Source organism: Botryllus schlosseri, chromosome 4, assembly GCF_051294905.1.
Source record: "Botryllus schlosseri isolate E-star chromosome 4, Bs_hap1, whole genome shotgun sequence".
In the NCBI taxonomy this organism is placed as follows: domain Eukaryota; kingdom Metazoa; phylum Chordata; class Ascidiacea; order Stolidobranchia; family Styelidae; genus Botryllus; species Botryllus schlosseri.
The window spans coordinates 16457406-16481690 of record NC_137239.1 but is presented as its reverse complement, the minus strand read 5'-3'; the positions used below and the strand labels follow the sequence as shown (position 1 = coordinate 16481690).

The 24285-nt window shown below is 42.1% G+C and overlaps 2 protein-coding genes across 2 annotated transcripts; both read left to right on the top strand.

The window, feature by feature from the left end:
- The first annotated feature begins 1580 nt into the window (after window positions 1–1580).
- LOC145438000 (thiosulfate sulfurtransferase/rhodanese-like domain-containing protein 3) lies at window positions 1581–1937 on the top strand. The gene has a single exon (XM_080315366.1). The coding sequence runs from the start codon at window positions 1581–1583 to the stop codon at window positions 1935–1937; it is 357 nt and encodes a 118-aa protein (XP_080171492.1).
- Window positions 1938–10144: 8207 nt separating this feature from the next.
- On the top strand, window positions 10145–10501 carry LOC145437999 (thiosulfate sulfurtransferase/rhodanese-like domain-containing protein 3). Its single transcript, XM_080315365.1, has one exon. It carries the CDS (start codon window positions 10145–10147, stop codon window positions 10499–10501), a length of 357 nt encoding a protein of 118 aa, XP_080171491.1.
- The last annotated feature ends 13784 nt before the right edge of the window (window positions 10502–24285 follow it).

The window sequence follows — 24285 nt, the reverse complement described above, 5'->3', positions numbered from 1 at the left end:
CCGACGATCTTTCTGTCCGTGTTGACATGAAGTCGCATTTTGGACGACACGTTCTCTCATAATTGCGAATATAGCTCGACTCATGCGGGTGCCAATACTAAACGCAAGTGGTCGAGTGAGAATAAATCGCGCGAAGTGCTAAGCCAAGTGTCAAGTCAAATAAATCTGCGACGAAATATTCTACTTCCATGGCCAGGTCATATACGAAGACCTACGAAAAATGTGGCTGGCTCCTGGCTACACGCCAATGCGTCGGAATTGATGTTTTAGTCACCATCATCCCTTATTTCGCTGTCAGGCTAATCAAATTTTTGGTTCGCCTTCCAAGTTAAAAAAAATTACCTGGGTAATTGATCTTTTGATATTATAACTAGGGCAAGTTTTGGCAACTTTTGCAACTTTTTTTTACAGCCTCCGGCAGCTTCCTAAATACTCGTAAGATATGTAGAATGCTGTTTTAAGCTGTTTGAAGGAATCTTATAGTGCAACTTTTTGCAACATATTTTGCATATTTTTCATGGAACTTTTTCGATTTTTCATGAAAGTATTTTCGATTTTGGTGAAATACACGGCCAAATTCGACCTAAACACCGTAAATCAGCACCGAAGTAACGCTTTTACGGGTATTTCGGGAGCTGAGCCGGAAAATTGACCTTTATTTAGTCAACCGAGCAAAATGAGGTCAAATACATCTTCTGCAACTTTTTTCGAAGATAAATGAATAAACGCAACTTTCCACGGATTTAACTGCAACAAAAACTTGCCCTAATTATAAATAATTTCGAGAATTACCTCGCGGGCCACTCAAAACCAAGTCGCGGGTGGCGGGTCACGGGTTGGCCGCCCTGATGTAATGCAACGGGCTATAACACCAGCGCACTGATTACCCTAACCTGGTGAACTGACTACACTGCAACCGTCCTGTTCGTCAAACGCGACGCAATAAATCGATAGTATAGGAACTGTACCTATCAACAGTACGTAAACAAACTTGCACAGGTCGCCAACCACACATATGACGCAACCAAGGAATTATGGACTTGCTAAATTTGCAGAAATAAACAGTAGGCCAATATCAGCCGAATACGAAGGGTAGGCAACGGGGAATGATTCATTGTCATTGGCCAGGCCATCGATGTCAGTGGATCATAACCGGCGAGGGAGGTTGAAATAGAAATCACGTCGTTCTAAAATTACGATCTCCAACACAACGGAATTCGGGCATTTATTGTATATTGTATAGCATTTGTCGGTGGCATACGCTCAGTGAAAAGCCATCTTTACATTATTGAAGGCAAATCTCCCAACGAATTTGGAAAAAATAGGCGTGTCATGTTTACCGACGGTCAATAAGGAAGCGCAACCTATATAGATTAGTACGGAATGGTATCTGCAGATTCAGTCGCTCACTTTAGCTGGTATTGCTGTTTGTTGACAATCTCGTTTTGATACCTGCGCATTCAAACAAGCGTGACGACTTGATCGATACTGCTTTGTCATTCTTTCGACAGCAAACGGCTAACGGCAGGTCACGTTATCTGGTAGGGTTTCTAGATTCAAATAGGAAGCTAGAACGAAATATGGCTGGTAACGAGGAATCGCACTGTGCATCGCAAGCTACAATCGAAAAAGGTGCAGCAGATGGAAGCGTGTTGGTAGTCGATGTACGCGGGCCTGGTGAAATAAGCTCCAGCGGAAAGATAGCCGCCAAACGCTGGCTCAACTTGGTGTGGCCAGACGAATACAAGACAGCCATCGCTTTGTCAAAAGATGAGTTTAAAGCCAAATATGGGGATCTACCGGCCGAAGACGGATCGAACTTGATCATCAATTGCGGAAGCGGTAAACGAAGTGCTATGGCTTTGCAAGTGGCATTCGATCACGGCTACAGCAAAGCTCGACACTTTCCCGGCGGTTATGGAAATTGGAAGAAATAACTTACGTCTGAACACTATCCAATTCCGAGTTCACGTCCTTAGATTAGATGCGGTGCAGTTTTAACTACGAGTTGCTAATTTCGCTCTCATTGCACACTTCCTTTTTCATATCTCATCTGTCTCAGTCGCCTCTGCGGACGACCGTAGCGTTAGTGAAGCGTTAAACAATGATACCGTGCTTAAATAACACAAGACTCTGCGTGTGCCTACAGAAATTTAGCGGTAGAGAATCGGGGACAGTTTTCGGAGTATCGCCGATACGTTAATATCCGTCGTTCTCGGAGTGAGTTTAAGTACCACTGTGATAGTTCAAGCAACCAAGTAGGGTGGAGTGGTATTGTACAGGAGCAGATTACGCGACGTGCCTTCGATGCTCGTTTAGTAATACAACGTCGGAAATATGTATCGCTGACTCTTTTAATTAGCGCCGCTGATGCTTTGAACTAACCCGAGAAGCGAGAACGTACAGAGCAGTGGCTGTCAAGCACCGGCCGACGTACCGATGTCGGTCTGTGTCAAGTTTCCTGCCAGTCCGCGAAATACAATACAATTATACCTCAATTCCATAATGCAAAAAAGTTAGTCGCTTGGGCATTGATAACACAAATGAAACATCAAATTGATATAAATTTGGATATGCAGGGAGTTGCAATGCAGAGTTCATGGACTACTTTAAACTTAGCGTACGTCACAATGCTGCAAACGCAACGCAAAACTGTTTTCACAGTCGCCTACAACTCGTTTAGGGCCAGGAATATCTGGAAGCTAAGAAATATTCACTGAATTTCGACATTACAATTTAGCCGCATTTGGCGGTCTAATATTAGAGGCTAGCAGGGCTATAATGACTCGAGTCACGATTTTTTTGGTGATTCTACTTGAAAACTTGACTCGAGTCATTTTCTTAAAAATGAAAAATGACTCAACTCGAGTCAATTTGTGTATTGAATCGACTTGTACTCGAGTCGTTACGCATGACTCGGACCAAGTCATATGACTCGTGACTGGGTCTACCAAGACAGGCATTTCATTCTAATTTCGAAGAATAGTAACGTTATCACACTATTATGGTTTCATCCATCAGTACTGGTACTTGAAAATGCAACCAGAAACTGTTAAAAGTGAGGGAAACAGTATATTATATGATTGCGAAGCAATCGATATCGCCGTTCAGAGTTGTAAAAAGTGCGTTTCACATGACATTATCTCGAACAGTGAACAGTCAACACAATGACTTGGACTCGGAATCGAGAGTCAAAACACTATGACTCGAACTTGACACTCTACTCCTTGACTTGGACTAGGACTTAATGACTCGGTGGTGAGTTGAAAATGACTCGACTTGAATCGAGTCAAAACTATAAAAGTGAGATTGACTTGTGACTCGCGACCTTGTGACATGGTTACAACCCTGGAGGCTAGCAAACAGCAAGTTGCATTTCTTTCAAAGGAAACCGAATCACATTTAAGTTAATGAGATTTAACAGGAGTTTGCCTGTAAGAATCATCAATAAAGTCACATTGGTGGCGGGATAGCGTAGTCGCCATAGTGGTATAATCCAAAGCTGCGACATAAATGTGTTGTGGGTTGGAGTCCGACGGAGGTCTACTCCAGAATTCCTACCTAAGTGTTGGAGGTTTGTTTACGCTCCCACTTACCATCTCATCCGTCACAGACAGGGGTCGGCAACCTTTCGTGTGCAACGTGGCCAAATACCGAAATATTGTAATATATTACCAACTGGCGTGCCAACCATCTTTAATTTTGTTATATTTAGCGTTTCAAGCAATGAATCACACCAATCACCTGTCTGCAGATGGCAACGGCATCGGTTACGTCAGTGATTCTTACATTGTTCGCGAAGGGTGTAAATTTTGGTCGCTTATTGGAGCTCAATAATCAATAATATTTAATAATCGTTGGGTTATAATTTTCATCTGAACAAGTTACACACAATGTACAATGCGATAAGACACAATGCGATGTAACGAACAGATATGAGGATGTCGAACGACACGCATCAGTAGCGATCCTTTACTCTAACATCCACCTCGGCCTAAAGTGCCCGATGTCACAGTTCTTTTCGATGTTGATCATTTTTGAAGCCGCGGCCCTTACTACTATAGTTCTTTCTATTTCTTGTGAGTGCTTTCTTTCTTCGGGTCTTTTTCTGGGCTTTTTTGTCGCCGTAAGAACGGCGATAGCGGAGGAAGAGGAGCCCAGATGAACCTCCGGCAAGAATGGAACCTGGTCCGCCATCTTTTAGGCGCTTATCGCTACCACTACGCTATCCCCCCGCCTACCTTCGTTACCATAGCCAATGAATAGGGCTGGTCAAATTGATCTGAGTACTCGATTCTGAATCGAGTATTAATTTTCAAAATGATTCGAATCGAGTAGTAAAAGACGATATTTTCGAGTACTGAAATTATACGCTCCTCGCCACTGAAAGTTAATGTATCAACGAAAATCACTGTTTCGATACTAATTTTCACTGTTGAAGCCTTAAAACCTTGATTCGTCGTATCGTAGCATACGAAACATATATGGTACAAACTACAAAGCTACGAACGTTACTGGAAATAGCACATTTCCGAAGTCATGATCAAAGGCAATGAAATCGGTATGGTCGAAAAAATACCCAAGTATCTTTAAAATGTGATGAATAACAGGCATTTTATTCTTTGTGGTCGCATAAAATAGGGTTACCATACGTCCTCTTTTCAGAGGATTTTGTCCTCTTTTTTGACTTTTTTGAAAGGATTCTCGGAGGAAGCCCAAATGTCCTCTTTTTTGATATTTTGTTTTTGAGAATTTTTGTTAAATATATGGAAAAATTCGACTGAGATACCGTTAATCAGCACTGAAGTAACGCTGCGGCGGCTATTTCGGGGCTGAGCCGGAAAGTTGACCTTCTTTTTAGTCAACCAACTGATAATGTGAAAGAAAAACTGTATTTTGAGACCTGAGCCAGAAAGTTAATAATATGGTAACCCTGGCATCAGTGGCGGCTCGTGACAATATCGGGTAGTGGGGCAAGGGCTGCAAGCGACTTTTTATTAAGATGACGTCACAATGGCGTTTTCCAACGTAAACAAGTAACTTAATGATGGTACGGTAACATGAATTTGCCGGCAACAGTGATTTTAACGCAGGGGTCGCCAACCAGACATGGGGTAATCGCGATTAGAAATCGTAATCGATTACGACGATTACAGCATTTTCAAGTAATCGTAATCGCAATCGATTACATTCGAAAAAATCCCGAAGTAATCGTAATCGACTAGTTCCCATATCTAATCGATTTCTTTGTGAAATAACGATTACTTTTTATTTGTGCAAGGACTATGACATAAACTGAACATTCGTGAACAAGGAAAATGTATTATGTCAGGTTCATGATAACACAAACGTCTGAATTTTAAATGCCATTGCTCATTATTACGTCAGAAGTAGCCTATTAGCTTTGCTAGTCATTGCGTAAGAAGTATCCACAGTAAATAGATATTCGATGTACGTCACGTACATTCGCGCGATTGTAAGAACACCCGCCGTGCTGTATATCAGGTTATCAACCCGTTCCATACGCCAGTACCCCGGAGCTGGATAATTAATCACCACTCTACCAAGTAACTTGTGTATTGATGTTTGGTTATGCAAACGCAGTTTGACCGTTGCTGCTTGGCGAGCAGTAGGCCTATGCAGTACGTACGTACACCGGACAGAGATTTCAAATTTTGTACTCGTCAAATAAAACATTACGGTTTCCACGACGAAGCAATAAAAATCAACGGTTGCTGATATATATCACAACCGAGCCGTTTTTGCCGTTTCTCGTAGCGGCAGCAGCAGTGGAGTTTGTTGTTGGCTCGCAAAATAAAGTGAAACAGTGACTTGGTACCGGTCTTTTCTGACGCGACATCGCAAAGGTGAAAACCGAGATTCACCCACCACAGGCATTTCGCGATCATGGCTTCGCTTAGCAAGTCTCGCTTGTAGTTGTCTTGTCGCCCGCGTGAGTGTAGTATGGACGCCATGCGCTCTACGAGGTAGTATTTGGATAATACTTTCCAGTCTAGGATGGCTTCTGATTTGACAAGTTGCTCGTAATGCCTGTCAGACATCTCTCTTTTTTCCGAAAGCTCCTTCTCGATGTCATCCCATTTGATGAGGGATTTTGCGCCCGCCTTTGTCTTGAAACTTTCAAGGTCGGATGTCTTCAAAGGAAAATTCCGGGTATAATCATTGTACAGCGCGCGATTCAATTCTGCGTTGCGCGTCGCGTCTAAAGCCTTTTCGAATACTTTACACGCAGTCTTCTTCTCGTCTTTGTTTTCTCCGTATCCGATAATACTTGAAGGATCGTCTACTTTCTTCCCTCGCAGTCTATCTATGATGGACTTGATCGTGGACTTGTGAACGTTGACAGCGACCACATCCCATAAGTACTCCATCGCATTTTCGAAGTACCCGTCTTCCTCGTTGTCTTCTCTCGCGCCGGGGTGTTGAGAAATGGCGAAACCGATCAGCTCATTGACTCTGCTTAGGGACAGAAAGATTTCGCAATCTCCAGTTCCGAGAGTTGGATTATCTCCAAGGCCGTGAAAGTATTCGGAGCATCGGAAAGCCACTTCGGAAATGTGATTCTTCAGCAGATACAGAATTCCGTAGGTTTTTCGCGTCCGATTATCTTTGTCTAGTATCGGAGACACGCTGAAGAGCACATCCTTCAATAGGTCCTTTACCTTATCTTTCGACTCTATGGAACTCTGCAATACCCTGAGAATGTCACCGTGTAAGCTGATCACGTCGCTTTCGTCGGTTTTGTCCCATCTGCAATCGACTCTTTTCTCCAATTTCCTTATCAAATGCGTGGTAGCGGTCTCGGGATCCAACTGATTCTGTCCTTTCACACGTTGAAAGAACCTTTCGATAATCTGCCTCGGTATGTCGTTTTTGTGGATGAAAGACATCATTTGCATGACCGTGAACTCGATTTTTTCCACTTCGCTCATGTTGCCCGGATAGAGAAGTTTCATGATGATCTCGTACCGATGATTGCGGCCTAAATCCGGATGGCTTTTGAGCAATTCGTTTTCTTTGTCCACTAAAGAGGCGTCTCTTCCTAACTTGTGGTAATATTCGCCGTAGGAAACCCGAAACTCGGCGCAGTAGCTTTTCGCTAAACGCAGGCCGAGTGGCGAATACGCAAGCTCTCGCGCGAGAGCACTGAGATCGTTTTTGGTGGACGTGATATCCTCCGATTCGAGGAAGGATTCGGCTTCCTTTTCAGTCAAACCCGAAACCTTGTACAACTTGTAACATTCCAAATCGTCTTGGCCTAATTTCGTAAATAAGATGTCTTCGTTCCGAGACGCTATAAGAAGTGTGACGTTATGCGATTCCGTCGAAACCGATTTCACGTATGATTTCAGAATGCCGATGTCGTCTGCGCATGCGTACCGAGACTGCTGGTCGTCCGCGTCTTCCAATTCGACCGCGAGCAAGATTTGGAACCTTTGATGTTCTATTTTCTGCCAGATATCTTTCATCCTTTGTATATCGTCCGGCATCTCAAGCGCCTCACTCATTGCGTTGTCCAAACCTGGCTCACTTGAGGCCTCTCCTAATTTCCTCGCAAAATATCTCCAGCTAGATTTCAGTTCTTCTTGACCTTGTCGGCATTGCACGTGCCACACTACGTAACCATTACCTTCCATTTCCTGACACGTATTTGCGACAATTTGTGATTTGCCAGACCCTGGCATGCCGTGAATGTGTACGACTTTGTTGGCCTCATTCCGAATCGCAGCGATTACTTCCGACATAGCTTCCGTTTTCGTGCAATCCTTCCGTGGCGGTACGAAACTCCTCAGCGGGTCCGGAGCCAAATCGAAGGTTCTGTGGGCCATTGTTTCTAACCTACTGTTGAATGCGCTTTTTGCGAATCGAAATCTGTCACATTAGAAACAAGCATCATTGTGGTAAGTGTCGCATATAGTATCTAGGACTCACAATATTGAAAATAACAATTCTGGTCCCTAAGGTCGACCATGGAAACGGCATGTAACCCTGTTTCGCTCTCTCACTCTCTCTGCAAACTATGAGATAGATTGTGTTACCAAGCAATGAGCTGGTGCGAGAATTTCCATTTGCCTTCAACTCAAAGATACCGCATCAATAAAGCACCTGGTGTACAAGGACGATCCATGTAATGCAGGGGTGGCCAACCTTTTCGGCCAAAGAGTCACATGAGATTTACGAACCATTGCGCGGGTCACTTGAATATTGAGGACCTTTTATAGTCGTCCAATTAGAGCGAACCGGATTAGGTGACGTTGAAAGCAAGACTTATTACAACGCATCAAAATCGATGACAATTTTTTCATTGAAACCCAGTGTACGTACGTCGTACATGCATGTCATAGCCGCGCCAAGCGCGAAGATTTTTCAAAATTAATGAATGAATCCGGTCAATAATAATAGTACTTGCATATATTGCGAGTCGCCTCTGGGTACCGCTGGGGTTCATTTGGCAAGGACTGGATTATTTGAAGCCAGGCCGTATAGATATCGAAGATTTCGGCGAACGTGCTTCTATCATTTTGGGCCTAGGTTTTATCGCCGACGATCTTTCTGTCCGTGTTGACATGAAGTCGCATTTTGGACGACACGTTCTCTCATAATTGCGAATATAGCTCGACTCATGCGGGTGCCAATACTAAACGCAAGTGGTCGAGTGAGAATAAATCGCGCGAAGTGCTAAGCCAAGTGTCAAGTCAAATAAATCTGCGACGAAATATTCTACTTCCATGGCCAGGTCATATACGAAGACCTACGAAAAATGTGGCTGGCTCCTGGCTACACGCCAATGCGTCGGAATTGATGTTTTAGTCACCATCATCCCTTATTTCGCTGTCAGGCTAATCAAATTTTTGGTTCGCCTTCCAAGTTAAAAAAAAATTACCTGGGTAATTGATCTTTTGATATTATAACTAGGGCAAGTTTTGGCAACTTTTGCAACCATTTTTTTACAGCCTCCGGCAGCTTCCTAAATACTCGTAAGATATGTAGAATGCTGTTTTAAGCTGTTTGAAGGAATCTTATAGTGCAACTTTTTGCAACATATTTTGCATATTTTTCATGGAACTTTTTCGATTTTTCATGAAAGTATTTTCGATTTTGGTGAAATACACGGCCAAATTCGACCTAAACACCGTAAATCAGCACCGAAGTAACGCTTTTACGGGTATTTCGGGAGCTGAGCCGGAAAATTGACCTTTATTTAGTCAACCGAGCAAAATGAGGTCAAATACATCTTCTGCAACTTTTTTCGAAGATAAATGAATAAACGCAACTTTCCACGGATTTAACTGCAACAAAAACTTGCCCTAATTATAAATAATTTCGAGAATTACCTCGCGGGCCACTCAAAACCAAGTCGCGGGTGGCGGGTCACGGGTTGGCCGCCCTGATGTAATGCAACGGGCTATAACACCAGCGCACTGATTACCCTAACCTGGTGAACTGACTACACTGCAACCGTCCTGTTCGTCAAACGCGACGCAATAAATCGATAGTATAGGAACTGTACCTATCAACAGTACGTAAACAAACTTGCACAGGTCGCCAACCACACATATGACGCAACCAAGGAATTATGGACTTGCTAAATTTGCAGAAATAAACAGTAGGCCAATATCAGCCGAATACGAAGGGTAGGCAACGGGGAATGATTCATTGTCATTGGCCAGGCCATCGATGTCAGTGGATCATAACCGGCGAGGGAGGTTGAAATAGAAATCACGTCGTTCTAAAATTACGATCTCCAACACAACGGAATTCGGGCATTTATTGTATATTGTATAGCATTTGTCGGTGGCATACGCTCAGTGAAAAGCCATCTTTACATTATTGAAGGCAAATCTCCCAACGAATTTGGAAAAAATAGGCGTGTCATGTTTACCGACGGTCAATAAGGAAGCGCAACCTATATAGATTAGTACGGAATGGTATCTGCAGATTCAGTCGCTCACTTTAGCTGGTATTGCTGTTTGTTGACAATCTCGTTTTGATACCTGCGCATTCAAACAAGCGTGACGACTTGATCGATACTGCTTTGTCATTCTTTCGACAGCAAACGGCTAACGGCAGGTCACGTTATCTGGTAGGGTTTCTAGATTCAAATAGGAAGCTAGAACGAAATATGGCTGGTAACGAGGAATCGCACTGTGCATCGCAAGCTACAATCGAAAAAGGTGCAGCAGATGGAAGCGTGTTGGTAGTCGATGTACGCGGGCCTGGTGAAATAAGCTCCAGCGGAAAGATAGCCGCCAAACGCTGGCTCAACTTGGTGTGGCCAGACGAATACAAGACAGCCATCGCTTTGTCAAAAGATGAGTTTAAAGCCAAATATGGGGATCTACCGGCCGAAGACGGATCGAACTTGATCATCAATTGCGGAAGCGGTAAACGAAGTGCTATGGCTTTGCAAGTGGCATTCGATCACGGCTACAGCAAAGCTCGACACTTTCCCGGCGGTTATGGAAATTGGAAGAAATAACTTACGTCTGAACACTATCCAATTCCGAGTTCACGTCCTTAGATTAGATGCGGTGCAGTTTTAACTACGAGTTGCTAATTTCGCTCTCATTGCACACTTCCTTTTTCATATCTCATCTGTCTCAGTCGCCTCTGCGGACGACCGTAGCGTTAGTGAAGCGTTAAACAATGATACCGTGCTTAAATAACACAAGACTCTGCGTGTGCCTACAGAAATTTAGCGGTAGAGAATCGGGGACAGTTTTCGGAGTATCGCCGATACGTTAATATCCGTCGTTCTCGGAGTGAGTTTAAGTACCACTGTGATAGTTCAAGCAACCAAGTAGGGTGGAGTGGTATTGTACAGGAGCAGATTACGCGACGTGCCTTCGATGCTCGTTTAGTAATACAACGTCGGAAATATGTATCGCTGACTCTTTTAATTAGCGCCGCTGATGCTTTGAACTAACCCGAGAAGCGAGAACGTACAGAGCAGTGGCTGTCAAGCACCGGCCGACGTACCGATGTCGGTCTGTGTCAAGTTTCCTGCCAGTCCGCGAAATACAATACAATTATACCTCAATTCCATAATGCAAAAAAGTTAGTCGCTTGGGCATTGATAACACAAATGAAACATCAAATTGATATAAATTTGGATATGCAGGGAGTTGCAATGCAGAGTTCATGGACTACTTTAAACTTAGCGTACGTCACAATGCTGCAAACGCAACGCAAAACTGTTTTCACAGTCGCCTACAACTCGTTTAGGGCCAGGAATATCTGGAAGCTAAGAAATATTCACTGAATTTCGACATTACAATTTAGCCGCATTTGGCGGTCTAATATTAGAGGCTAGCAGGGCTATAATGACTCGAGTCACGATTTTTTTGGTGATTCTACTTGAAAACTTGACTCGAGTCATTTTCTTAAAAATGAAAAATGACTCAACTCGAGTCAATTTGTGTATTGAATCGACTTGTACTCGAGTCGTTACGCATGACTCGGACCAAGTCATATGACTCGTGACTGGGTCTACCAAGACAGGCATTTCATTCTAATTTCGAAGAATAGTAACGTTATCACACTATTATGGTTTCATCCATCAGTACTGGTACTTGAAAATGCAACCAGAAACTGTTAAAAGTGAGGGAAACAGTATATTATATGATTGCGAAGCAATCGATATCGCCGTTCAGAGTTGTAAAAAGTGCGTTTCACATGACATTATCTCGAACAGTGAACAGTCAACACAATGACTTGGACTCGGAATCGAGAGTCAAAACACTATGACTCGAACTTGACACTCTACTCCTTGACTTGGACTAGGACTTAATGACTCGGTGGTGAGTTGAAAATGACTCGACTTGAATCGAGTCAAAACTATAAAAGTGAGATTGACTTGTGACTCGCGACCTTGTGACATGGTTACAACCCTGGAGGCTAGCAAACAGCAAGTTGCATTTCTTTCAAAGGAAACCGAATCACATTTAAGTTAATGAGATTTAACAGGAGTTTGCCTGTAAGAATCATCAATAAAGTCACATTGGTGGCGGGATAGCGTAGTCGCCATAGTGGTATAATCCAAAGCTGCGACATAAATGTGTTGTGGGTTGGAGTCCGACGGAGGTCTACTCCAGAATTCCTACCTAAGTGTTGGAGGTTTGTTTACGCTCCCACTTACCATCTCATCCGTCACAGACAGGGGTCGGCAACCTTTCGTGTGCAACGTGGCCAAATACCGAAATATTGTAATATATTACCAACTGGCGTGCCAACCATCTTTAATTTTGTTATATTTAGCGTTTCAAGCAATGAATCACACCAATCACCTGTCTGCAGATGGCAACGGCATCGGTTACGTCAGTGATTCTTACATTGTTCGCGAAGGGTGTAAATTTTGGTCGCTTATTGGAGCTCAATAATCAATAATATTTAATAATCGTTGGGTTATAATTTTCATCTGAACAAGTTACACACAATGTACAATGCGATAAGACACAATGCGATGTAACGAACAGATATGAGGATGTCGAACGACACGCATCAGTAGCGATCCTTTACTCTAACATCCACCTCGGCCTAAAGTGCCCGATGTCACAGTTCTTTTCGATGTTGATCATTTTTGAAGCCGCGGCCCTTACTACTATAGTTCTTTCTATTTCTTGTGAGTGCTTTCTTTCTTCGGGTCTTTTTCTGGGCTTTTTTGTCGCCGTAAGAACGGCGATAGCGGAGGAAGAGGAGCCCAGATGAACCTCCGGCAAGAATGGAACCTGGTCCGCCATCTTTTAGGCGCTTATCGCTACCACTACGCTATCCCCCCGCCTACCTTCGTTACCATAGCCAATGAATAGGGCTGGTCAAATTGATCTGAGTACTCGATTCTGAATCGAGTATTAATTTTCAAAATGATTCGAATCGAGTAGTAAAAGACGATATTTTCGAGTACTGAAATTATACGCTCCTCGCCACTGAAAGTTAATGTATCAACGAAAATCACTGTTTCGATACTAATTTTCACTGTTGAAGCCTTAAAACCTTGATTCGTCGTATCGTAGCATACGAAACATATATGGTACAAACTACAAAGCTACGAACGTTACTGGAAATAGCACATTTCCGAAGTCATGATCAAAGGCAATGAAATCGGTATGGTCGAAAAAATACCCAAGTATCTTTAAAATGTGATGAATAACAGGCATTTTATTCTTTGTGGTCGCATAAAATAGGGTTACCATACGTCCTCTTTTCAGAGGATTTTGTCCTCTTTTTTGACTTTTTTGAAAGGATTCTCGGAGGAAGCCCAAATGTCCTCTTTTTTGATATTTTGTTTTTGAGAATTTTTGTTAAATATATGGAAAAATTCGACTGAGATACCGTTAATCAGCACTGAAGTAACGCTGCGGCGGCTATTTCGGGGCTGAGCCGGAAAGTTGACCTTCTTTTTAGTCAACCAACTGATAATGTGAAAGAAAAACTGTATTTTGAGACCTGAGCCAGAAAGTTAATAATATGGTAACCCTGGCATCAGTGGCGGCTCGTGACAATATCGGGTAGTGGGGCAAGGGCTGCAAGCGACTTTTTATTAAGATGACGTCACAATGGCGTTTTCCAACGTAAACAAGTAACTTAATGATGGTACGGTAACATGAATTTGCCGGCAACAGTGATTTTAACGCAGGGGTCGCCAACCAGACATGGGGTAATCGCGATTAGAAATCGTAATCGATTACGACGATTACAGCATTTTCAAGTAATCGTAATCGCAATCGATTACATTCGAAAAAATCCCGAAGTAATCGTAATCGACTAGTTCCCATATCTAATCGATTTCTTTGTGAAATAACGATTACTTTTTATTTGTGCAAGGACTATGACATAAACTGAACATTCGTGAACAAGGAAAATGTATTATGTCAGGTTCATGATAACACAAACGTCTGAATTTTAAATGCCATTGCTCATTATTACGTCAGAAGTAGCCTATTAGCTTTGCTAGTCATTGCGTAAGAAGTATCCACAGTAAATAGATATTCGATGTACGTCACGTACATTCGCGCGATTGTAAGAACACCCGCCGTGCTGTATATCAGGTTATCAACCCGTTCCATACGCCAGTACCCCGGAGCTGGATAATTAATCACCACTCTACCAAGTAACTTGTGTATTGATGTTTGGTTATGCAAACGCAGTTTGACCGTTGCTGCTTGGCGAGCAGTAGGCCTATGCAGTACGTACGTACACCGGACAGAGATTTCAAATTTTGTACTCGTCAAATAAAACATTACGGTTTCCACGACGAAGCAATAAAAATCAACGGTTGCTGATATATATCACAACCGAGCCGTTTTTGCCGTTTCTCGTAGCGGCAGCTTGCCGTACATTATCTGTATTAAGATGAAGGCAGAATTTTATGTTCTCTTCATCTTATTCTCATATTACTCTACTTGAAACATGCGCTAATCGTTATTTCATAATTCTTTACTCAACATTGGGACCTGCCGCCATAGCCATGGGCTTATATATCATGATAGCGTGGGTTGTAGCTAGAATCAGGACCAAAACAGCTATTCGTCCCCCACTCCAAACGTTAGTCTTTGGCCCCCATAGGGTGATAATTTCGTCAATAACATTGGTAATCGCATTACATTATTATTAATTTTTATTCCTCTCTCTCTCTCTGCCCCCGATGGTCAGATTTACCTGTAGAGCTGGGGGCACGTAATTCATACCTATAACGTCTGTTATCTTGTTATAATTACTTTAGCGAATGTAGTTAATTCGTGATTTCCGGTATGTTATATAATCAAAAGATATTGTTGTATCCCTAACGTAGCAGACTAAAAGAAAAACTTTCGTGAGACGCACACTCAAATTGTCATGTCTTTAATGCTCTGCGGGTGTCCGGGTGGCATTTGCATTGTGGGCTCGGATTGGAAGGACTGGACTATTAGTCACGCCCACCCAGCGCGGCTATTGACAATGAACACATGCCCTCAGTTTCGGCCAAGGTCTTTCTTTAGTAGCAAACTTTGTGAAGTCGCGTGTTGGTCGAAATTGCATATGTCTTTTGGTGTGTCGTGGCACGGTATTGACTGAAACCTAAATGCCTATTGCTATAAATTAGGGTTGCATTTAAAACAAAAATAAATTTAAAGAGAGCATGTTTACAACATACCCTTGTTTAAAACATGATTTTTATTTTTTTTCATGTTTTTTAATTTTTTTTCAAGCCTTGACGTCACCAATGTGGATTGACATTGACAATTGAAAATATAGGGTAAATATAGCTCCTTTGACGAAATATCTGTACTATAACTGTTTAACCGAATATTTTGAGGGGTTCCAACCATCTCATATCGATGTATACGTCGGCCAAATCGGGTGGTAATTGTGGAAAGCTTTTACACAATTATGGCATAATTTTACAAATTAAAAAACACAATTTAGTTTTTTTGAAGCCTTTGTTTAAAACAAGTTTTAAACAATGTGTTTTAAACAACCATTTGTTTCAAATGCATGCCTACTATAAATTATATATGCTTTTTTGTTGAGGGGGAGACGTATGCATTCCAAAATCAAGCTTATCTAGAGAGAATTTTGAAGTAAATTAAATCTTTCGAGAATACTCTATAATTTTTGTTGGTTTACGAAATACTATTGAGTCCCCCCGAGCTCGCTCCCCACCCTATTGGGAAATTTGGGGTGCGGCAGTCATGGACCCGGTAAGAATGCAATTGGTTGGGTGCGATAAATCGTCCTCTATAAAAATGGGCAATGGGTACATTATGACGTAACAAGCAAATGACGCATCTTTTTTAAAGGGGGTCTGTTATCTCATTAGGCCTTTTCAGCGCAATCCATATATTGTCTTCCAATATAACTTCTAAAATGCAAAATGAATGTAATCGTGAGTAATCTTGATTACTTTTCCAATGTAATCGTAATCGACTACTTCCTGATTTTGCTGTAATCGTAATCGTAATCGCGCCATTCGGAAGTAATCGTAATCGCAATCGATTACATTTATGAAGTAATCACCCCATGTCTGTCGCCAACTCAAAACGGGTCGCGGGCCACTTTTCAAATTTCGTAGAGGCCGCGGGCCGCACTCGATATCGATGTAAAATAGGCAACCATACGTTCGAAAACTCTACGTCAGTATGACGGGTGAGCTATTTTGAACTGTGAGCTGTGCACGATACGTGGAAACGCTTTTCAGCGACTACGGAGTCGATATTGGGACTAGCGAGATCCGTTACTAGATGAAAGACCGTCTCCACGTAACGCTTGATCTTGTGGGAAAACCCTAGGCCAGTGGTTCTCAAACTTTTTTAGACACGCTCCCCTTTATAATACTGAAAAATCGTCATATTACAAAATGCAACCAGAAAGCTAGCAATCCCAACGGCTATAGTTTGATGACATGGTAGGTTATGACTGTTGATGAGAGAGTTCTATAGGATGAATTCCGGACCATACACAGAGCAATAACTATGAATTAGAGGTAAATAGCGCGGAGCGCAAATTTTTTTTCAGTTGAGCTGAGTTCCGCCACCCCTTCAGATGCTTTCGTGCCCCCACAAGGAGCGCTCGCTCCCCACTTAGGGAACCACTGCCCTGAGCCGTTTTCTAAGCGTCTTGGTCTTGGCAGTGTTTGGGCCATTGCAAGTCAAGGCAATATGCCCAATTGCCCATTCACAACAGCCGATTATCCCTCGATGAAATGCTGTTGCCATCACCAGAGCCGTTTTAGCTAGTGTCGAATAGTGATGCTGGGCACAGGAGAATAGCTTATTTTGAAACAACACAAAAACATGTAGAGACTAGCCAATTTCAGCATTTCTAATTGGTTTTCTTAGCTTTCTTCCGAAATCTCAAATCAGGTCGCGGGCCGCAGAATATGACTTGGCGGGCCGCGTGTTGGTGACCCCTGTTTTAACGTATGTGCCACGAGAGGTCCGCCGGTGAGCTGTGACTTGAAGTGTGGTAACGGCGTACGGAACAAAGATTCAACACGGTTCATGTTCGCACTAGACCTCGAAATGACTATAACTCGAGAGATAACGTAAGCCTAACTAGAAAGGTCAACGAGTTCGGACAGATACGCAATTGTTATCTCATAGATTGGGCCTGTCATATTGAATCCAAAACATCATTCTGAAGAACTAAGAATAGCAGCCTCGGAAATTCGGACTCGGTACAGCATTTTGGCCTTGAAACTGGAGACTGTAACACGACACATACGGCTTTATTACTGCTATAGGTCTGTTGCGAAATCGCCTTTGGAAAATATATTACCGAATAAATACGTGGATGAAAGCTTTAAACTTAGTAGCCTACACTGTTACATGACATCATCGAGAAGTGGTCTCATGGCCCTTTTCGGTACGGTACACTGTCAAAATTAATGCGAACAGACCAACACCGAATTTTGCGCAAAATTTACTGAGGAATAGGCTGATCAAGTGGTCAGCTGTCAGCCGCCATCGAAAACGAAATAGCTTTCGCGCTTGACAGCAAGGGGTTGTGAGCAAATGGCTTGAAGGCCACAATTTCACGGTGAAATTGACATTGGAGAATATAATATCAAAGTAAATATTTGAATGCAAACTGAGAATGATATCATCATCTCAGTTAACGTTACCGCAGATACACCGGCTTTTGCGTGAAATCCGCAATGCGTTGTATGCTTAAATCCGCAATGCGTTGTATGCTTAAGTGTCAGATCGGAGCACATCTCTACCATACTCGACCTTGATAACGAAATTACTGCCCTAATCACTAAGTGTCAACCTTGAGACTTGGCACAGCGTTCGATACTAAAACCAAGACATACCGTGCAAAAGCTTAGGACGGATCTAGGTAAGGAGCATCGTTAAAATCAATAAATACCAATACCGGCTTTGCGTATAATCTGTTAGCGATAAATGACGAGTCAGCTCTCACTCGAATTAGGAAACGAAATTACCACTAACACAGTTCAGTGACAAACTTAAAACTTGGTACAGCGTTCGATACTAACATTAAGACTTACCGTGCCAAATTTCATAACCGATCTCAGTATTGAACATCGTCAAAATCAATGGATAGTGGATACCAATACCAGCTTTTGAGTAAAATCTGTTTGCGATACATGACGGATCAGCACACACTCAACTTCGGAATCGGAATTACTACTCTAAACTTTAAGTAGAAACCCTGAAACTTGGGGCAGTGTTAAATACCACCATCACGACATGACATACCAAGTTTCAAGAGTTTTCATGGTGTGAAACACCATCAAAATCGACCTATACCAGCGAAGGTCGACTAAACGCATATTACGGTAATCGAGTTCAGATATAGATACGATTGTTACATCACACCTTAGGGGCAACCAGGCATATTTGCCCCGCTTGCTCGGCCATTTTACGAATAGGAGAGAGTAAATTACCGTTTCTTTATTGTGCGCGGCTTCGAGAGAATAGACCAGAGGTCTCAAACACGCGGCCCGCCAGATCATTCTGTGCGGCCCGCGAAGACATTTTAGATTTTTAGGTTTTTGACAATATATAAGTGACAGATATATATCTTTTTAGGTTTAAAAGTGAAAATTTCTTCTCAAATTGCTCCGAGAGCCTGAAACTATTCATCATACTTCACCATCACATCAATTGCAAACGCAACCATGCTGCAAAAGATTCACTATTTCGCCACATTTCCAATTCATGATGATAAAACCGAACCGTTAGATGATTCGTGACTGAAATTTGTAAGTTGTTGTGACTTGGACGCGAACTTTCGTAGAATTACTCGGACTCCGGTAGACTCAATGACAAAATGAGAGTGACTCAAGTGGACTCGGAACGCCGTAACTTGGTTACAAATATATGGACGTAACAAACTATATTCACGTGTCACGGGGAAGAGTTATAGATCAGAAGGTAGTATAGCTTGGTATTCCGCTATCTAAGCAAGTCGTTATGGCAACAATTGGCAATCTGTTAGTTACATCTTGGGTCCATGTTATTAAGGTCACTTAAAGGTACTGAATACCGCAGTGGTACGCTCCAACGATGTGGCGATGTTCGTCGTTCCGACATTTTATTACTATGACACATTCATTTACATATTTATATTGTTTGTTTGTTTGTTTTTGGGGTATTCATGGTGTTTGTCGACTACTATGGTCATTTACACCAGGCCGATATTCTTCTTATTTTTCCGTAACTGCCGATTTGTAGCACGGCCCGCCTCTAGGCTTTTGTAAGACACCGCTGACGCAGATGAAGTGGCGAGGAGGAGCCTATAGGTAAACCTCCAACACTTAGGTATCGGAATTCGGAAGTCGACCTCGGTCGGACTCGAACCCGCACCCATTGGTGTTGCAGCCGCGGATTATACCACTGCGCTATCTCGCCACCCTATTTATATTGTTGTTTATATGCCCCAATATTCCACGGTATTTGACCAAGGACAATCATGAGATTAATAGCCCAGTTATCAGGAGTGTTCCCCAATCCTGGATTGAGCTACACTGCTCAACCCTAAATGCTGTGATATCTGATCAATATCTATTATCAATCTGTTGAATTCAAAATATTCATAGTAGCTTCAAAATTATAACGCGATAGCTTTTATGATGACATCATGTATTTGTCCATCCGCATGGTGTCTATATCTTATAATTATTATCTATCAAGTATACAACGGCAATCCTATTCAAATAGTTATAAATGTGATTATAATTTTCCTGCTAGGTCCAAATTGCTACAAAAGTAAATCACATTTTTGCGATGTGTGTTGAATGTCAGTCTGTTAGGTCGGCTGCTTTTAAATAAGGCAATTTCATCCCGTCAAATGAGGCCTACTTGGGAATGACATAGAATACCTCTATTGATGCTGCGGCCCGCGGCGTCGTCAAAAACTGGAAAATTGGCCCGCGAGCACATTCGAGTTTGAGACCTCTGGAATAGACAGTGAGAGCTTGTTATAAGCGCTACCGGGGCATGCCCCGGCTAGGCATTCGCAAAGCGAAAACACGGAAGAGAATTCGATTTTCGCAGAGACTTCGCTATATATGGGCATTTACAAGCGAAAGGACAAGAAGAATACGACTTTCGCTGTGATTTCGGTATATATAGATTGGTGTGCGTCTATAAATGGTAAAGAATTGTTATTGAACAGAATATTAGGTGGGGCAATGCCCCAGTTGCCCTATAGGACGAGCCGCCACTGCCTGGCATAAAAGGTACATATTTGAAGTTTGACATCTTCCATTCTGTTATGTCGTCATAATGAGTGATACTCGATACTCGACTCGACTAAACGCATGTTACGTTATTCAGAATCGAATCACTCAGGTACTCGATTTTGTCCAGCGCTACCAATAAGTGTCAGGTCCAAAGATGTTATGATGAGATGACCTGATGATAAAAATGCGCCTACCCCTGTATCATGCAAGTCGGTTTGATATCATAATCAAGTTGATCCGACACTTGATTTGTATGCAAAGCTCCAAAGATCGCGGTATAACGGTAAAGGTTGCCGTTGCTCCAAATATATTGGAATCGCTTACACGTATCAGACGAAACTAAAACAATATATCCATTCGTGAGACGAACACAATTCCAAATTCTTATTTCGACATTTCGACTCATTATTATCCTCGGTGAGTCTCATTTGAAACGTGCGGCTCAAACTGCAGGATCTGGACTATTCGCGCCGGTCACTTCGGCGCCTGGACAGTGGACATAGCAATGTCGAACGTTTTGGCCAACATCAACGTTTTATCGACACTAATCATTTTGGCCACGCACACAGGACACAGCGCAAGGAGTCGCTTGTTGCCGAAACGAGTGTCTCCTAGCGTGAAATGCCCAGCGCCAAAATGCTGGTTCATGTAAAATATTCTCGGTCCTATACAGGCTGATACAGACGATATCAGGTTGCCGTATATAGATTTTTATGGGTTTCCCAAAATCAAGAAATCAGGTCACGATAAATCGCACGGAGCGCGAAAAAATGTCCAGGATAACTAAAATCTGCCCAAAATAGTCTCTGTATTATGTTGCTTTATCAAATAATTTGAGCTTCTCCCATTTTCAAAACTTATGTGACATGCTTTGCTACAAATATGGGTATAATATGCCGTGTTTGACAAATCATTTGGCGTGCCATAAAAAATCATCTCGCGTGCAGCAAATGGCACGCGTGCCGGGGTTGCCGACCCCTGGTGTAAGCGGTGTCACATAAAAAGCCTGGAAGTGGGCCGTGCTACAAGTCGGCAGCTACTGAATTAAAATGGAGTAAAATGTAGAAAAATGGCCCGGTGTAAATGGCAAGGCCATAGTAGTCGACAGACACCATGAATTCCGCAAACAAACAAATAGAGCCACATTGAACAAGTCTAATATCAAATATGACCAAGTAAAGTTTCCAATATTTTCTTCTGAGTTGAGACAATTGGTCCGATGTCCACTGTCCACATTACATGGGTTCATTCAGGTCCACAACCTCAAAAAGGTTGAGAGTAACTGGTGTAAAGTATTTCACACCGTATACGAGTTATCAATTTGAAGATTGTATAAATTTATCTATATACTTCGATCGGCTATATTGCCGGTTTCTTTTACCGAATCTAGAAACGGCTTTCACTATACTCGTTTCCCGCTGTAACCAACACGCCTTGGATTTTGTTGCCCAGCAACGTACTCGTTTGAGAGGATTAGGCTACACTTCGTCAATAAACTTCCGTATCCCACTTAGATGGGAAAATATAACCAATTCGATCACTTTATCACGACTTCTTCTTGTATATGAATCAGCAACTTGAACTATAGCAATATGCTGCTCGAAATCATGAACAAAACTCAGCAACCCACCCTATTATACGTGGATGGGTGGTGCGCGAAGGGACAGAAAGTTTTGTGAGGTCGTCATATCGAACAGTTGTGAAGTTTTCTGATCATATGTAAAAGAGTTCTTCTCCAATGGATCGACCATACTAAAGCGCCATGAAAATTTAGTTAACCATTCATTTATGCACTGTTACAGCTGGTGGCGAGATAGCGTAGTGGTATGATCGACCACTGCAACAGCAATGGGTTTCGGGTTCGAGCCCGACCGGCATCGACTCTCAGAATCCCATCCTAACTTTCAGATGAGGTTCATGCTCGACATCTGATCCGCATAAGTGGTGTAATAACAAAGCATAGATGCGGCCCGTGCTACAAGACGGCATCAAAGGAATCAAATAAAGAATATCGGCCTCGTGTGAATCACCTTGACCATTGACCAATGGTGCAGCGCAGTTGAAGATTATTTTGTATTCGCAAAAATAGTGGTGGGTAATCCCACAAAAATAAATGGAAAACTCACATACTTTGGCTTCTACTGGTTGGAATTGCGTCAAATTTGTTTGCATTGTTTTTGCAGACCACTCAACAATGTCATGCTGATTTTTACAGTAAAATTTGAATTTGTTTTTATAATAAATTCATATTTTTCCAACTCCGGTGTGTTCATATCTACCAGTTGGAATCGAGCCATATTTGGTGTGCATTGTTTTTTATAGGCAATCAGTGAATCCCCGGAATCACGAAAAAAGTTATGTCTGAACAACCATAACGCACACTAATGATTCTTCATGACATAAATGTCAGCGATTTTGGTGCGTATAGTAAGAATATAGTCTTGCCTCGACCGTTACCTAATCTAGCTCTAAACTACAGGTCATCAAGAGCCTATAGTCAAGTGTCCCTCTCAATGGTTTAAAAAACTGCATGTGGCCCTAAGGCCAAATGTGCCCCACCGATCACTGCGATTCGGTTATGTCATTATTTCCATTTAACCAAGTATAATTCACGGCACTAGTTAGACTTGCCGAGCGCGAAATGTGATATAATTGGTAGCGAACGGCAGCTACCGCGGTACTGATTGCGAAACTATAATTTTTATTCTGCTCGTGGTCCTGGAACCCTCAAAATCAGCCTCAGCCCTATATTTTCTATTTCAATCCCCAAAGAGTCATATACTGCTGGTCAATCAACTGTAACGTCACAATTTAAAAATCATGACGTCACCGTAGCGCAAATTCGAAATCACTACATGAGATTCGTCGCTTGCACCGTAGTTTCTCTGTAAAAACTCGTACTAACAAGCATGCTGGTTGCCATATTTGAGTAATGAGTATGCGAAACTTGAGTTACATAGGCTTACCATATTTTGGAAATCTAAAAAGAGGACACTTTTCCAGAAAGTTCAGACATGTAAAACCGGAGAAGAATTCTCAAAAACCGGTAAATTTTTCCCACTTCGTGATCGGTTGACTAAAAAAAAAAAGAAGGTCATCACTTCCGCTCAGAGCTCAAAATACGGTTTTTTTTCTCCACATTGCCAGGTGGATGACTAAAAAAAAAAGGTCATCTTTTCGCTCAGAGCTAAAATCACCGTTTTTCACTCCGAAATTCCCGCCGGAGCTTAACTTCTGTGCTAATTTGCGGCATATCACTCGCAATTTCCTCTAAATCTGACCTAAATTTTCAAAAAAGAGGACAAAATCTCAAAAAAGAGGACAAAAGGGCGTTCTTCGAGGACACTTTCAAAAAAGTCAGAAAAGAGGACAAATCCTCTTAAAAGAGGACGTATGGTAAGCCTAGAGTTACATAGATCTTTTGCAAGTTGTGTAGATATAATTGTATTTAACTGAGAGGTATATGATATTTTTCGAAGCTTAAGACAATTAACATTTAGATTTCCAACAGACGAAGACAACAGTAAAAGTATGAATCTACTTCTTACACGCTTTTTACAGTTAACGCGTCTTTTGGTGTTGCCTAGTGTTCCTGAAGGCTTTTGTGGTCTGGTTGATTAATTGTCATGTTGAGGTTAAGAAGCTTCATACAAAATTTCAGCTTTCGTCAGTTGTACGAGAGTGGGTTCGTCTAAATGCCATTTTTGAATGCGAGTACTCATGATGACATACGTAAGTGGAGCCGAACATGGTCAATGTACAATGTACATTGTACATACCCACATTTTCACTACCAAAATCACGCAACTTGCCTATTTATTGTTCGGAAATAAAGCGTGAAATGAGAGGTAAGGCATAGGTGAGGCACCTGTGATAGCGCAATTCATCGTCAATATCTTAAAATTTATAATAATATAATGTAATGTTATATGTAATCGTCGCACTGATTCCGATCGACTTCTCAGTTCTCAAAGTATTTGGCGGTAACACAACGTTGCGCTACAAGCCTACATTTTAACAGCGACTACAAAGCAACGCTACCAATCAAGAACGTGGATATAGCTATGGCGTTG